Source organism: Falco rusticolus, chromosome 3 (genome assembly GCF_015220075.1).
Source record: "Falco rusticolus isolate bFalRus1 chromosome 3, bFalRus1.pri, whole genome shotgun sequence".
NCBI lineage: Eukaryota > Metazoa > Chordata > Aves > Falconiformes > Falconidae > Falco > Falco rusticolus.
Genome location: NC_051189.1, coordinates 58,008,311 through 58,025,459, shown reverse-complemented (window position 1 = coordinate 58,025,459; position 17,149 = coordinate 58,008,311). Strand labels below are relative to the sequence as shown.

The window sequence follows — 17,149 nt, the reverse complement described above, 5'->3', positions numbered from 1 at the left end:
AGAGGGTCTTCTGAGAGGAAAGACACACTTCTCAAGCTGGGTGTTCTTGACAATGTTATATCTTAGCCTGCTAAGTGTAACGGGAAAGGATGGCTTTATCTTCTAGTGTAAACAAAAATGTCTGCTTTTACACAGAAACGACTTGCCCTGGTATGACTGGGTTGATCTGGTTCATCTGGATTGAACCGTTTCTACATTTCAGCATCTGTTTTCATTCTCCAGGGTGGAACAGAAGAGCACGTACAATTATTCCCCATGCATGCACACACCCACATGGGAATCAGCACCACTATGTAGACCAGATTTCTGATTAAAGATAATTGTATAATGTCTGTCTGCACCATCTTCCATCTGCTTCTCTTACCAACTCGATTGTATATGGCATCATGTGCCCCTTCCATGCTGTGCTCTGTTCTTTTACCGTGTCTAGAATGCAGGGAGAAGATACAGCATGTCTATGGCAAGGGAAATGTTCCTTCAGTTCATTAGCCTATTTTTTTTATCGATTGTACACAGCATCTGAGAGGATCTTTAAGATAAAGAGGAAGCTTTGTTATAATGTCTATCTGAATTTTTGTGCAGTCGCCAGCTTTGATAACATTTTAACAACTAAAGATTGCTCTTGAAACAGGGTCACACAATCTCAACACTTCCACATCCCAAAGAAAAAGAAAAACAAAAAAAAACAACCCAAAGCTTCCTTGTCCTTCGGGATGAAAGCAGGTTTGTAATAAAATCACAAATGAATGGTTTCATGTCTGATGCTGAAGCTAGCAGTAGCCAGATGTGGAGAGTTTTAAAAGGGACTGGGCTTTTTAGAAGGATTTGCTACTAAAAAACATTGATCCAGTTCCTGCTGCCCTCTATCAAACAAACAGGAGCTCTCTGACAGGACACCATGGGCTTATTCAAAAAACCCACAACAGCTAGAGGTAGACAGATAAACATGTTAGAGGTCTGCATGACACCAAACTGTGGACTTCTGAATTCATTTATTTTAAAGTGCTTTCCTGTGTAGCCCTAACAGAATCTGAAAAATCAGGCAAAGACACAAATACACTTTACTGCAATTTCTGCCACTCCTCACCAAGTGGAAAACCCTGTCACACAGGCATGTCCCAGGCAGTTTTGTGGTGTGCTGGTCCATGCAGTGAAAGGGATTGGTAGTCTGGTAGTAGAATCTTTTGTAAAGCAAAAGGGAGCAAATGCCAATTTTGTGCTGATAACGTTGAATTGCCCTTCAGCAGATGAGATTTTTCTAGTTGTCTCCATGTTTTAGACTTTTCTTTCTCACGCTTGACTCTTTAGCAACATACTAAGGACATAAAGAGAGGTTGAGGGGGTGTTCGTTTTGGGGTTTGGGCTTTTTTTTTTTTTTTTTTTTTTTTTTGCTTCAAGGACGTCCCCATGAGGAGGTTCACTTCATTATAAACAAAAACAGAAAAGGGGATCTTCAAAACTCAGAAAAATCCCTGGTGAGGGGGAAGAATGCTGAAAACTCTATGGGCTGCCCTTGTCTCTGTTGGTAGCATGACAGCTTTGTGTTTGCTGCACTGAAAAAGCAGCGGAACATGGGTGACAACATGATCAAATTACCCTAGCCTGGTGACCCGTATCATGAGCAGGTTCAGACAGATGCACTTGAATGACTTTGTTCTGTACATGTTCCTTTCTGATGTCCTTCAGTGTTTGCCCTGTGTCAGACTGTGCTGGATTATTCTACCTTCTAGCAACACTAAAATGCAAATAAAATTAAGCACAGCAATGTATGTTGGATGTGCCCATCAGCCACGCCGTAGGTGGGGCATTCAGCCAGGGATAATTAAGCCCCAGGGAGCTGAGCTGTCCATTGTAGGCTACAAAACTGAGAGCTGGGATACTTAGCAATAGAGGTTTATTTTTTCTTGGGTTTGGGTTGCACATGCTGTGTTGTTGGGGGCCTTCTGCTTATTTGAAGGCAAATTTTAGCACATTCCTCTACTGGTTTACAGAAGTATTCGGGACATGTTTCTGGATTTTCACTTTGTTCTGCTTTGTCATTTTTTGTTACCAGAGCACAGTACCCGTCTGGCACAATGCTGTGCTTTGTGCTAGGAATCTGAATGCTGAACTTGGAGAAGGCAATACAGTCTTAGGGCTACTTTTCATTGTAGCACTTTTTTATATTGTGTCTGGCCTAAAGGGGAAAAAAAACAGCCATCGTCAGTCTTGGCTTTCCCTCTTTTCATTCAGAAATGAAATGTAATAAATGAAAGTGTTTTTCATAAAGAGCACATATACAACAGATTGCATTGTGCTTTCCTAAAATAAAAGGAAATACTTGAAACTAAACTTGCCCGTTCTTGTAAATCCCCGTTGTCTACCTTCTCTTGGCATTTCAAAGACACTTTGAAGGCAAAGGAACTCTTCCAGAAATACATTCAAAGCTATTTCACTTTTAATCTCCTAACACTGTATTTTAAACCCTTTAATATATATTTGAGTGAACTAAATTATGGCCAGCATAAAAGTCAGAAAGGACGAGGCAGTATGTAAAGATTGTGTATAGCTTTCCTTCCCTCTTCATTCATGCTGGACCACCATCTCAGGCAGGCTAGGCTAACGCTCTTTCCTGCCTCTGCCTCAGGCTTCCAGGGAAGCCAGAGCCAAGCAGCCAAATCCAGCTCCTGGCACGCTTACCTGCACTGACCAGCTCCTCACTCTGCAAATAGCCAATTAAGCAAATGAGGGACAAAATGTTTCCATCTGAATTAAAGCCGTGTAAATACGAACACATCTGTAACAGTGGGTTAGAAGTGTTTTTTAACACGCTTGTTGCAACAATGGTAGGGGTGATTAAATGTGCACATTTAAAATATTTTCATTTCTATATTTGAATGAAAAAAGGAGGATTGGCCTCAGCATGCCTGAAATGTGTACAGATCAGAAATCAAATGGCAATATGCAAAGGTGGCTTAAAGATGTCCTTTACACAGCTACACGATCTTCCGTTTTAGATGCTTCACTAAAACACATTTTCTCTTTAAATGGACACTGCTCTGCCCCTCAGAGCCCCTCATGGGTTTTCAGTAGCATTTTGCCTTCACAGGCACCCTGTGGATCAGAGGTACTTCTTTACCCAGGGGAGCCTTTTATTTCTCCACCGAGACTCAGCAGACTCCATTTCCACCCACCTCAGCTCAGGGCTGGCTCCTTTTCTGGTCAATCCCCTTGGGACACCTGCAACAGCATCCAGAAGAGTGGCAGAAACCCAAAGCCCTCATCTTCTCCTGGTGCCTCTTGCCGTGGTTCTTAAGAAGCACGTTTAGCAGTGCTATTCCTCCCACTCCTTGCACTGCCAAAGCATGTTGCTGTTATGGCTGTGCTCCCATCCTCTGGGGTGAGGCCTGGGGCAAGGGCAACACTATGGGGGAAAAGGACAGTGCAGCCAGTTTGGGGACTTGCCGCTTGCAAGTGCAGCATGCTGCCTTTGGGGACAGCCCAGCCTCAAAGCACGCCTGGTTCCCCATGCATGCTGCAAGCTCCACGGACGCTGCTTCAGCCAACCTCATCACATCGTGTATCCACAAGGGGCTAGAAGCCTGCCAGGCAAAATGTCTCTTCTACCACAGCAGTAAGGACGAGCTGTGTAAAAGCCTCTCTGAAAGGGCTCTGGCACTGAGTTCAGAACTGCCCTTCAGCCCTTGTCCCATGTCACAGCAGCAGGCACTGCAGCACAGAAATGATGTGGCATGCTTGAGGATCTTGTTCAAGACCTTTAATAATTCACATCCTCCTCCTGCCAATTAGTATATCCAATGCAGTGACTGCAGCTAACAGCCCATTTTCTATGGGGCAAAGAGCTGTCCCGAAGTCTCAGTCCCATGTCTGTCATACTTAATTGTGGAAATTATGATGGCGCAAACAGAAGTTTAGGTAATACAGGATAAATAGAAGATGGAGTTGAAGCTGTAAGGAGGAAAATACCATCTTCATTTACAGGTTGCCGGTAACAGCAACTTTGAGAAAATAAATTAGACATTGAGATCTTCCCTGCCATACATAGTCAGATTTATTCCTAAATGGAATTTCCAGTGGCATTTCAGCTGTTCATTAAAGTGTACTGCAGAACATAGTGACAATTTATTACACAGCTACAAAAGCAGTGATAATCATTACAAATGCAAACCTTCAGATGTTTCTTTGATTATGCTTTAAATCCTTTTTCTTTCCCCCCATACCCCCCCCATCACTACATCTAGTGAAACAGTGATTGTAACAATCAGTGAGCAAGGAACCACCTCCTCCAACAGCTGCCAGTATCCTAGCCTGGTTTATACGACAGATGGGAGGTATGCACAGGCTAAGATAAGTGGCCACCTGTAAAATGTGGTTCTATATATGTGCCAGACTGGCCAGTTGTATAGTCAGGAACAAAAAGAAAAAGGAAGCAGCTGTGCTGACCACCCACATCTGAAACGACAGGGAAACATTTACTCTCATGGATGGATGCCCTTGTTTCAAGCAGAGTTGGGAAAACATTATGCGACACTAATGCATACAGAAAATTAATTTCTATACCTTTTGTGGTGGCTTTCCACGACACTTGGAGCATCTGACCTGGTCTGTACTCTGGCTGTCACAGCAGAATCGTACTGCTATGGGTACCTGCATCTTGTTATACTGGTTCCAGTCTTTAAAGGGCACCTGCCTCAGCACTTGCAAATTTCTGTCTGGCAGTACCTGTGTGATGAATTTTGTGATGTGCTGCAGTCTTCTTGTGAGCTCAGCTAATCAGTGAACAGCGACAAGCCCCAGGTGACGTATTTGACTAACTGGCAGCTAATCAAGCATATTTGAATTTTGCATGTCACATATTGGCAGCAAACTGTTCACAACATTCATAAAATACATTTTGAATTAATTTAAGAAATACTTTTCAGGCAATGCTGATCCGTTTACAGATCTGCAGCATGGTGAAGTAGCTTTCATGCATTTGAAAAATTATGTCTGTTGAATTATTCATTCTGTTTTATCTTTTTTTTATTTCTTTGGGGTTTTATCCAATAATAGACAAAAAGGTTTTTTTCCAAGAGTTCCACGGTTAGTGTTAGTTACCAAAATGTTGTAGCTAACCATTAGTAACAGTCATTTTCTCATTACTTTCTCTTCCTTTTTTTGAGTTGTTTGGAACACAGCTAATTATGATGTCTAAAACCCTTCTTTTGTCATGTGGAATTAATGGCGTAAGGAGTCAAAGCATATGAATATGGCTGCTGTGAGTATTGCACCATATGCGTAGTGAAAATGGCAAGCAAAGGCTTTATCTTGATCTTGTGACAGGAATATTGAATAATTAACATAAGTTTATGTATTTTTATTAGGCAGGTAATTAGCAGCCAGAGAATACAGTATTGTAGAGATGGCCTAGATTTTATTACGGTATTGTACCGTTCAGAAACAGACCCAGTTTCTGAACTACTTAGGTGTGCAATTACACAATGGAATTGTCCTCCTAAAATACATTGACAGTTACCAGAATTGTGCATGCCACTGGGAAATTGCTCATACTAATTACCATCATTAGCTACTTGAATACAAAATATCTGCAAACGCTTGAGGAATTAGACATAAAATGGATTCTCTTCTTTCAGGTCAGCTGTGTATGTCTTTCTAAAGACTGGGGGACCAAGATTAAGCCTGTAATTAGGTTACAGATTATTCTTTCATATAACTGCAAACATCCATGTGAGATTTACATTTTTAAATGGAAAATTTAGTTAATATTTTAATTTGATTGCTTTTTAATACTTGGAGAATATTAAAGATATTTCAATAAACATATTGAAGAACCACCCTTTCAGTACTTTATCCACTGATTAATTGTTCCACAGGAAATGTCCCCAAAATAATTGCATAAGAGGCACGACATGGATCACTTCTTGTGAGTCACATCTTTAAAGGATGTGAGAAGACAGCACCTAGCCTGCATTTTCAGAGGATAAAACATCTTGTAGGTGAAGGATTGTTTCTACATGTTGTAACCTTTGCTATCTGACTCTTAAGCACATAGAGCAGGAGTAATACAATTTGTGCACATTACCTGGGGGCAGTTCATTGTTTGTTTGTCTGTCACTCATGTTGGAAAGATGGGGAAAGTTATCAATTCAGAAACACAACTGTGGATTCTAAACCTGGAGTTTGACATCAAGTCATGTAAAGCTACTTCTCTAGCTTACACTTTCTCAACTTGCAACTTATGCCAGGAATAAAATAAAATTTAAAGCACATCAAACCTTAGCAGGTGCCCCAAATTCTTGGAATGATTTCCTAGGTTAAGACACACTACGAGTTTATTGTGCATGTTGTGTATGATCTGCCGATTCTATCAGCCCAGACACCCTTGAAAGCTCCTGGAGAAGCAGCCCTGTTATACAGGTACATACATGAGTGTCAAGAGTCACAGCATCAGCAGGTCTGTTCAACACCAGGTTTCCTCAGGGAAACAACCCTCTAGGGGAACAGAGACCCTACCATTCCTACCAGCTGCATTTCAAGATGCTAATGTGTTTAGGGTCATTCATCGAACCTTACTATTGAGCCTCTCCTTCCTTTACCCCCCTTCCCAGCTGGCTGTGGTGGTTCCTGCATTCAGCTCTGTAAGGACACAAGGCTTTCTTCCTTGTACTCACCACAGTGGCTCCACTTGCTTTTTTAAAACCAACATGTGAAGTCATTTCAATGTTGTCACTTCAAAAGTCTCACATAGTGGGGGGGGTTGCTGGAGCTGGTTGCTGCCACTGTCAGTAGTCTAAAATTTTTCCATGCTGCTGTCAAGAAATAAAATTGGAGTTATTCTGCCGTTCTGCTTAGGCACAGTTTACAAACACCCCCCACCAAAAAAAAAAAAAATCCTTTCTTTCCTTCTTTCTTCCACCCACCAAATAAAAGGATGGGGTAATCTGAATAAAAGCACTTGCATTATTCTTATTTTATAACTATACAAGGAGTATATAATGACTTGTTCAAGTCTTCCTGTTCCAGTGAAAAACACCTGGTTATTCTCACTCCTGGTAAGGCCATTTGGACCTGATGAAATATCTTTTTTATTTCTTTTTCTTTCCCCTCCTCAAACCTCCCAGGATATCCAGTGAACACTCCCCAAAGCTTCAGATCCGGAGCCACAGTTACCTGAGGGCGGTGAGCGAAGTGTCCATCAACAGGAGCCTGGACAGCCTGGACCCCGCAGGGCTGCTGACGTCCCCCAAGTTCCGCTCCCGCAATGAGAGCTACATGAGAGCCATGAGCACCATCAGTCAGGTGGGTGACACGTACCTGCAGCAGCCTGGAGAGCAGCCGCCGCACTGGACACCAAACCCTTGCTATAGGAGAAACTGGATTTTGCTTCAAGTGAAATTAGATCACACCACAGATTTTTATAACATTCTTAATAAAGCAAGGGCGTTCACACACAGTCTTGTTTGTGAGAGTGTAACACTTCATAATGCCATAACCTCCCCTTTGCAAATGGATGAGTGGCACAACATGCAATTTCTTTGAAGGAGCAGTCTCATTTTTTATTTTTCTTTTCTGAAAGCAGGTGCTCATCAACAATGTCTTTAAACAGGGTTCTCTTAAGCATCTTTGTGCTTAGTATCTCAAATCAATTTTTTTCAGAGTGACTCCAAAGAAAAAGTTCACATGCTGAGTGAGATGCTGAAGGAAAATTACGTCCATAGTATTTTGTATTTCACAATTTTATTTGTATTTTATTAGAAATTTTAGAGCTTTCTTTATGCTATTGTATGCATTCTTAACCCTGTGCGCCTCTGAACTTTTTATCTGTATAGTACAAATGTTGCAGTATATATATATATATGGTGCAAAGGTCTGTCTATATTGTTGCCCTGAAATCCTGTAAGACCCCTTCATGCTTATTCTAAACTCAAAGAAAGGTGAAGGCCACCATGACACATTCAGTTTATGACTTTTAGCGTCATAAAATAGCCTGTTCTTGCATACAACATGCTTGTACAGTTGAATTTGTCAGGAACAGATCTGAAAGAAATGCAAAAGTGCCTGCACTCCACAGGGCAGTGGGCCAGTAGCTCATCTGCTAAATCCTATAGCTCCTTGGTATGATTTTTGGCTTGCTTGCTTAAGTGGATCATTTGGATAAATCACTTGGATAAAAGAACTTTCTTGCACTAGTCCAGAAGTACAGCAGCAGGATTCATGGCGCCGTATACTAGCCCCTTATTATTGGCATGTCAAGTCATTGCAATGTCAGAAAAATGCACATGACATCATTGATGACAGGGCTTCAGCAATGGCCATAACATACGTGCCATTCAGAACAGAGCTGTAGTTTGAATCTCTGCAGTGTTCTGTATCTGGGCACTGGAGCTTCAGAGTATTCACCTGTGCATTTTATAGTGAGGCACTTTGCACAGAGTATGGGCTGATGCCCTAGAAAGAGGGTCAGTATGTATCTAGGAGGAAACAGCACTGAAATTCGGGTCTCAGAGGCAATTATACGAACATTAGTTAACTTATTTAGCTGGACACCTAACACTTACGCAAAGCTGTCTGCCACAGAGTAAGCATCTTTTGCCACTGTGAAGAATTTATGGGCTTTTTTTAAAAAAAAAAAAAGCATAGATTCAGAGATGTTTATTTGGGGATATGGCTATTCACCACCATAGTAAGATTGTTCTTTATGATGTATTATCTACTACTCTTACATGCTCTTTTAGTTTCCCTTTGAAAAAATACGTTCTTAACTTTGAGGTTTCTCTTTTCAGTTATATGTACAAATACTCAGCATAACATTTTTCTTGGTAAAAGTAATCCTGGAAAAAGATTACTAATGTTTTTTTCTACCACCCTAACAGTCTTACCTTCTCCTGCTGCCTTGGCCTTTTGCATACCTGAAAACTAACAGAGTCTTCAAGAGATGGTTTCCATGTGCATGTTTTCCGTAGTGATAATTATTGTGCTTTAATGCCAAGCTCAGGGCTTGATTCTCAGTTTAGAAAGATGAGCATCCGTTACTAATTAAGACGAGGTAGATGGTTTCCGAGTTTGTAAGACCTGCAGCATGGCCACATGCTTTTCGTTGTTCTTTAACCTGCATGAGTGCAAGTCTCTGTCACCACCTAGTGACTGCTCCACAAAGGGTCTAAGGATTCCCTTGCATCTCCGTCTCAGCCAGAGGTGTAGTTATACAAACACTTTTCCCCTGCTACAAAGCTGGTTCCCTTACCAGCCTCCCCCTCCGAAGTGCTTGTGCCACTTCTACCCTCGAGCTTCCCAGTCCCTCAGGTTTATCACTGTGGTTGCATGTGGGTGGCCTTGATTGCACACTGGCATTAAGCTGACCTTTTCTGTTTTTTTACCTCACCCCGCAGGGAAAGTGTGATTTTTGTTTTTCAGTGTACTGGTCATAACGGCCAAAGGTTCAACCTCTGCTGTGGGCCCAAGGGGACAGCAGCCAGGTGCTGCTATAAGCACTTGCAGCTTCCCACCGGTCTTGGCAGGAACCAGGAGCCTAAACTGCCGAATCTCTGCCTAACGCCTCTCTCTCCCCTTTCTGTACATGATTTTTTACCCCTGACAATTGTTGCTTTGTAAAATGGGTTGTGTTTATGTGCCATTCACCTGTTCTTCACGTGTGAAAGGCTGGTCTAACAGATGTTGGCCATCGTGCTACTGTAGCCGGTGTTTGTACCAGGTAGGCTGGTGTAGGGATATACTGACCCTGCCCCGTCCTTGTCTGCAGGTGAGTGAGATGGAAGTGAACGGTCAGTTCGAATCCGTCTGCGAGTCAGTGTTCAGTGAACTGGAGTCTCAGGCCGTGGAGGCGCTGGATCTGCCCATGCCGGGCTGCTTCCGCATGCGGAGCCACAGCTATGTCAGAGCCATTGAGAAGGGCTGTTCCCAGGACGACGAGTGCATATCGCTGCGGTCCTCATCTCCCCCACGTACAACCACCACGGTGAGGACCATCCAGAGCAGTACTGGTGAGTAACAAAAAGAGGAACCCAGAGGGGTTGTGGAAAGGGAAGGTACCTTTCTGTGCAACTCCATCAGAGCAATGATGAGCAATTCTCTGTCAGACACCAAGCCATAAGAGAGTCCAGGGATCTGGACAAACTAATCAGCCTAAAACTATGCACAGATCAAGGCTGATGCAGTTGTGGTGTCTCCTACATCCAAGCTAATTTATTCTGGGTTAAAAGCACATAGAAGAGAAGTCCAAGGTCATGCTTCCTTTCACTCTCCTCCCCAAATGAGCAATCACAATTTAGCAAGGCTGAACAAGAGGCTCTGGGTTAGCAGCTCTGCTCTGGAGGGTCCCTCTGCTGAGTTTTTCTACAAAGATGAAAAATGGTCTCTGCCTTTCCTAAAAGTTACAAGTTATTAGATGTGTTGTTTAATGGCTCAGAGAGACTGTTACAGCTCTCTAGGCCATCTCAGAGGTGGGAATGAAGAAGGAAATAAGTGGTCTGCAGGTCAAAATATGCATGTTCACATCCTGCTGTTGTTCTTTCTGCAGTTCAGACTATTCAAATCTTGCAAGAGAAAGAGATTTTAGTCTAAATGTGAGACTTGCAAACCTTCCCTTTAATGTTTGAGATTGCTTTTCTTCTGGAAATAACCATGATGAATTCCAGATTCTGTCACTAAAATTAGTGCTTAAGGGTAAAAAAATGCAAGTCAGGAAAAAAAATCCAAATCTCCTTCTCTCACTCAGAAAAGCAAGAGCCAGGAACCATTACATGTGTGTGCTCTTCCCTGTGGAAGGATGAAAGGGTCTCGTTTGTTTTTTCTGCATTCATTCCACTGCTTTACACAAGCTTAATTTACTATACATCTACTCTTCACATTCATGACTAATATTGACTAATATAAGTATTTCACTGTGCCTACTACCTCTTTTCCTGGTTCTTTAATTTCTGTTTTCTGTACTCTTCTGCCTTTTTGTGTGTTACCTCACACAGGTGCAGTTGTTTATACCTTGTAGGTTCCTTATCTCTCACTCAAGTCTTTTTTAAAGCTGCTTGTCAATTGGTTTATGTCATCAAAATACACTTTCAATCCTTTTACCAAAAATGTTGAGCTTAATTCATTTTTCTAAAAGTAACAAGTTTAAATACTGTTGGAAATACACTGGCAGTACATCACAAACATCAAAGCATTTTTAAAAAATGCTGCAGAGCAGTTCTTGTCTAAGTCACTAATCCTTGAAAAATAGTATTTACGTGACAACATTTCTGCTATAAAAGTAGTTCTTGCATGCATGCAGGGTTTGCACCACACTGCAAAGACAGGATTTACATAAGGTGTGTGTTACTTCACTGTACAGTATTAGCTTGTGTCAAATGTATTCTGAAGCAAAAGTTGAAGGATGGGGGTTTTCAGGGATCTTTCAGCGTGCATTCACCATTATTAGATCAATTTGGGTATCCCAGAGTGGGTTTTCAGTTCTTTGAGAATGGCTTTGCTAACACTTTTCCCTTATAAAAATAACTGTAATTATTAATACAGAAGAGAATAACCATTTTTAAATTATATAAGATGTTGTTTCTGTCACTCAGATAAATGGTGCCTGTGTCTGGAGATGATGGTGTATAAATGGAGAAGGCTGGCTGTACGTATCAGCCAAAAGCACTGTAAAACCCAAAAGATGAAAATCGTTACTGTAAACTGTCTCTTGTTTATGTTCCTTTTTTGTAGTACACCCACAAACAGAAGCTCTTCTCTGGGTAGCTGACTTTATTAAAAAATCATATGAACAAAACTATGTTATTGAAAAGTGTAAACCACTGGGTTTATCTTGGGTTACTGCTTCTGTAGTTGGCACCTTAAACTGCAGAGAGGGGAATGATTTGCAGCCCTCTTTTCAGACATCCATAAAAGCATTTAAAGACTGCTGTAGCTATCTATTTTCTGCTGTGGGAATTCTAATGAGCTATCTCTCTCATTTTTTAATTCGTGGGTTCCCAAGGGCCCATCCCTTGCACTGGTAGCATTTCAGACAACTTGTCTCTTTTACTATCTGACTTACATACCACTATCTTTTTAATGGGGATTCGAGCTGAATTAATTCCATTCAAAAGCATTTATATTGACTACCTTGCTGTTGCCTGTGGCTGGTTCACAGAAGAGAAACCTGAAAGGTATCATTGGTGGTTTCTATTAATATCTGCTTCAATAAAATGGGAAATAGCACAACAGCTAGGCAGATGTGAAGAAAGGAGAATGGTATCTCAGACTTATCTCCACTGAGGTGCTGTTTCAAATGCTTTTGTGGGAAATCTAAGGGCAGTTATGATCTAAACTACAGATTTAACATCCCCAAATGAGAAGGCTGTCCTCCTGCCCCAAAACTACCTGTCTGTTCAACTAAACAAAATTTCTTTCATCAACATCAGCAATTCCTTCAGGGACCTGGCTTTTCATTCACTAATTCAAAAATCTGTGATCTGATCGTATACTGATACTGGGAACTCCGTTGACTGCTGGAAGCCAAGGAAAATGCCAGCTTGATGATGACGGAAAAGACAAGAGAACTGCCTGTCCACTGGTTTCAAAATTATTCCTCCAGAGAAATGACCCACAGCTTTCCAGGACATCTAGATAAAAATATTAAGCAAGCGCTATGGACAAAAATCACACTTACCTCTGCCTGTTAGCCTATGCTACAGTGGTTGTAACCTCAGGTTTTTAATTTCCTTTTGCCACATAGTGTTGGAGGTTTATTTCTGAAATTAGGAATGCATGTCTATTGGCAGAGCTTTTCAGTTCCTGAGGATGTGCTCAATCTAACTATAAATCCAGTCCTAATCTGCTGGCTGTGGCACAGAGCCCAGCTATGGGTGACTGCCCAGCTGGTGGCCTCTGCAGCCTGTGCTGGTCTTAGTGCTATCGCAGCAACGTCACGGGGTGAGTGCATCTGGCTGAAACTGAGCCTGAGTGTAAAAATGGGGGTGTAGGCACAAACCGGTTGTCATCAACAGGATGAAGTGTTACACTGTGAGTGCAGAAAGACATCCTAACCTCACCAAAGTGAAGTTTCTGCATGTATCTGGGAGGGGGGCACTTTGTTCATAAGGTGATTTTGTACGCGAAATGATGTTTTATCCTGGTTTTGAAATTAAGAAGAGGAAATACAAAGTTACCACTGTAACAGAAATAAATGCCATGTCACAATTCCATCATGCCTTGAAAGCTGAGTAGTTGAAAAGGTCCATTCACTCTCGTATTTGCTCGCTTGGCATTAGTCATACCCACAGAGGCAGCTGTACCCTGCACCGGCTGGGACCATCCCTGGGAGAGGGGCTGTGCAGGCTGAGAGCTACAGCAGCTCTGAAGTGTTGGCATATGTTATACTCCATAGCCTGCACTAAAAATTACCTCCCGTGTCATTTGGTGTCTTCAGAGGAATTTAATGACCTGTGAGTTATGACATAATTTGATCCCAGGTTATTTGCGGGTGCAACCATTGTAGCTGAAACTCTGCAGCCAGCAGATTCAGCCACTAAATAGACATCCTTTAAACAACTCTAAAAGTCTGTAAATCATTTCAGTGAGCTTAAAAAATACAGTCATTAAGAAGCAATGACATTTTAAAATAGTCTAAAAAACACCTTTCTCTCATATTTCTTCTGTCTGTGTTTCTAAACCGTGCTTGTGCAGCTGTTCCTTTGCTGCAAACAAACTTTATGACATTGTGAGGGTTTAAGCATTAACACATGCAGGTACAAATATATAACTGAGATTGGACATGTTTAATTTGAAAGTGACATCTCTGTAGCAGAGCTCAAGCAGTAACATCAGGAAAAACTACACTAGATTGCAATATGTATTTTCTCTGTATGTGTCCTCTGTAGTCAGGTGAACGGAAATTTCAAAGCTATCTGCAGCAATGCCATCTGGTGATTCTCAGTAATATTACACTTCTGCTTAAAAGCAGAAAAAACAAAAATCCCAAGGAAATCGTGCTGTGTAGCCGGCAGGTTAAAGAAGGACTGAGAGTTATCACAGTATATGCTAATTATGGAGCTTCAGCTGAGCAAGCTGTTTTCCTTCCTTTCCTTGGAACATCTGATCAAGAGGGGTCAGGTACTTTGTTGAAAATCTCTAAAGGGCTGCCTAGCCAATTTTTTTTTTTTTTTTTTAAAAGGAAAGAAAGAAAGAGAAAGGAAAAACGCAAACAACTTTAAAAATAGACTTGTGCCAGGCAGTATGCAAAAATAAAATAAAATCCTGTGGAGAAGGAAGCTATAACTGACTGAATGCCAGCTGTGTCCAAGCTCTTTTGGACTCCTCAGATCTGTCCTTTCAGAGATCGTTCTGTCCAAAAAGAAACAAGGAATTAGGATTTCAAATTTGATTTCTGGTTGAAGCTAGGGCTGGTTTCTGGATCTGTACCAAAATTAAGATATTTCCGCAGAAGGTCTGAGAAATATAACTAAGTTAAGGCCTTCATGCAGATGTTAAATCTTAACACAGATTTGAAGAGTGTAGAAATGTTTGACAAAGAATTTACATGGTTCATTTCCTCTCTTTCCTTGAGTAATCCTGAAATGCAGTCTGCCTTTGGATCTCCTATCAAATTGCTGAAACCAGCACTCAAAAATATTTTCCTTTACTAATGAGGAGCTGACCTTGGAGAAGAACACTGTTTCCAATTTCAGAGGCATCTGACTGTAGCTAGAACAAGTTCTGTCTTGTCTATCCCACAAGTCAGCTTTACAAATGTTAAGCTCCACATCACACCAAAAAAAACCCCCATGTATTTAAAGCCGGTGGAAGTTTTTAATGAGAGAAACTCAGAACTGACCTCTCGCTGGACCACTTCTAACTGACTTTAAGCATGATGCAAGGCGCTTATGGAAATTGCTCTAATAATAAGTGCCTGAGAAGGAGCGGGACTGAGCCATGGGAAAGAGCCATGGAAAGGCTGCCCAAACATTTGGCAGGTTGCAGCAGGTCAGTTTACATGTGGTGTAGTTTTATGCCAATCGAGAACTGGAGGTGAAAGAAGTTTGATAAATTCCATTTTACTTTTTAGACGTAAAGTTTGTATGTCCTGAAGACACATGGAGCTTCGTGGCCTGAAGAACAGGGATTATTGGAATAAATATTGCACAGGCCTCTACTTTAAGAATACTTGGTAGTTACAGGTGGTTCAGAGTTGTACTGATGTCAGGTAGTGGACCATATTACATTGATTTTTCATCGTCCTCCCTTCTTCTGCCTCTTTTCTCTGTGTGATTATGAACATTGAATTTAAACTGTTTGTTCCTATCTGAGACACTGCTCAAATCTGGAGAGAGACAACCTGGGGCATTCAGCCTGGAGCTTGGTGATTTTGGTTTCTTTATGACAAGTCCACTTTCCCTCACAGCTCCTCAGGAAAGTGTTCAGTCCTTGCAATTTCAGGAAAAGCTCAAGGCAACTTGCTGAGCATAATGAAACAGCAAAAAAAGCTCAGAACTTCCTAAAGAGAAAGTGTGAGAGGACTTTGTTTTGTAGTGTATAGCCTGTTTATTTTTTCCACCACTGAAAACATAAAGCTTGGAGGAGTTAAAAGTGGTGTCCACAGTTATAAATATGTTTCAAATGCAGGAAATGAAAGACTTGTAATACCTTTCAGTATTCAGTCTTTGCTTACTATTCTTACTCTTCGTTTGCTTGATAGGCTTCTAAACATTTGGGCTAAAGCTCTTAATGAGGTAAGAATATGAGAAAGATTGTAATTATTCAGAACTTTGATCTTAAAATGTCTTGAAGGAATATGTTCTTACTTTGTGAACATTTCCAGAAACACAGGACAGCTCCACTGTTTTGTTCAGATGGCAGTTGTGTGGTTGACTTTTCCAGTTGTCCAAATAACTTGGGCATCTCCAAGGCTGAAATCGGGCACATCACACTCCAACCCTACTATCAATGTCCATGTGTCGCTCATGCTGGGGAGTGCCACACTAGGCACAGACTCAAAATACGGTCTCACCAGCATGACACTTCCCTCAAACTTCCAGCTGTGCTTTGGGCATGCAGTCGGCAGCCCCCAGTGCAAGGGTACACTGCTGACTGCTGCTCAGCGTGCTGCTCTGCAGGACCCTACGGGCCTTTTCTGATGCTGCGAATAGGGATGGCCATCAGACATGTAGATTTGACAGTCTCAAATGAAAAAGGAAACCCCATGATTTTTCAGAAGAAGGAGATCTTTAAAAGAATCTATACCATCCTATGAAAAAAACTTGTAAGTAGATTGCTCATCTAGTGGCAGCACAAATAAAGAGGATGTAGTGATTAGTTACATAAAATGTAAAGTTTCATTATTTGTTAGTCTTAATTTCTTTACAGAGATGAAAAATTGTGTGGAAGCCCTTTGCATATGTCTGTATGGAATGTGCCTAAATACATTCTGTCATTAATGCATTTCCTTTGATTATACAGCGCACGCTAAAATGATGATCATTTCAGGTGGTCAGACATCTATAGTTCTCCCTAAAGCAGTGCAGATTGTGTTTGAATTTGAGCTATGCTTTTGCTTCAGACTAGGCATGTGTGTTATCAAATGCTCCACTACATGGAGATTGTTGCAGGAGCGTCCAGGGCCCCAGTTAGATGGAGACTTCCTGGTGCACCAATGCAGTGAGACAGCCTTGGTCCCATGGTTGTGCACCATGCTCCTGCTGGTGTGCAATTTCTCTGTATAGGGTACCCCTGGTGGAGCCTGCCGCCGTACCTGTCTGAGCATATTAAAGCACCTGAGTGTCCAGCACCTAGCTGAGACAAAATACCACTTGATTTACCATAAAAAATGTACAGGAGGAGGATACTACAAGCAAAATAGTAATTTGAAGGTTGCTATGTTGACTGAGCACTGCACGCCTCAAGTCTCATTAACTGAGAATTAATTGCTTTCTAAGCCTATAAACAAAAGATAAAACTTCAGTGATTTTGCCACAATCCAAGAAGCGGTGGCTTAATCAACCATCTCTTCTGCCCATTGCCACAAGGCAAATCCACCCTTTGCCATCAATCCTAGGCTGGCTGACAGGTCTACCTCTTGCAGAGGCAGCAGTTTAGTTCTGGTCTGCTGTCCTAACAATTAGCTCCGGTACAGGGCAAGGCTGATATGACTTCAGCAGCT

The 17,149-nt window shown here is 41.6% G+C and overlaps 1 protein-coding gene across 3 annotated transcripts in view; it reads left to right on the top strand.

Annotated features, from left to right (window-relative positions):
- The window catches only part of DLGAP1 (DLG associated protein 1), a 432,610-nt gene that overhangs the window by 323,406 nt on the left and 92,055 nt on the right, over positions 1-17,149 (top strand). For all 3 annotated transcript variants that reach the window (XM_037381359.1, XM_037381360.1, XM_037381361.1), the window contains 2 exons: positions 7,122-7,299; positions 9,761-10,001. In XM_037381359.1, the coding sequence (XP_037237256.1) occupies positions 7,122-7,299; positions 9,761-10,001 (419 nt within the window). The remainder of the gene's footprint in view (positions 1-7,121; positions 7,300-9,760; positions 10,002-17,149) is intronic.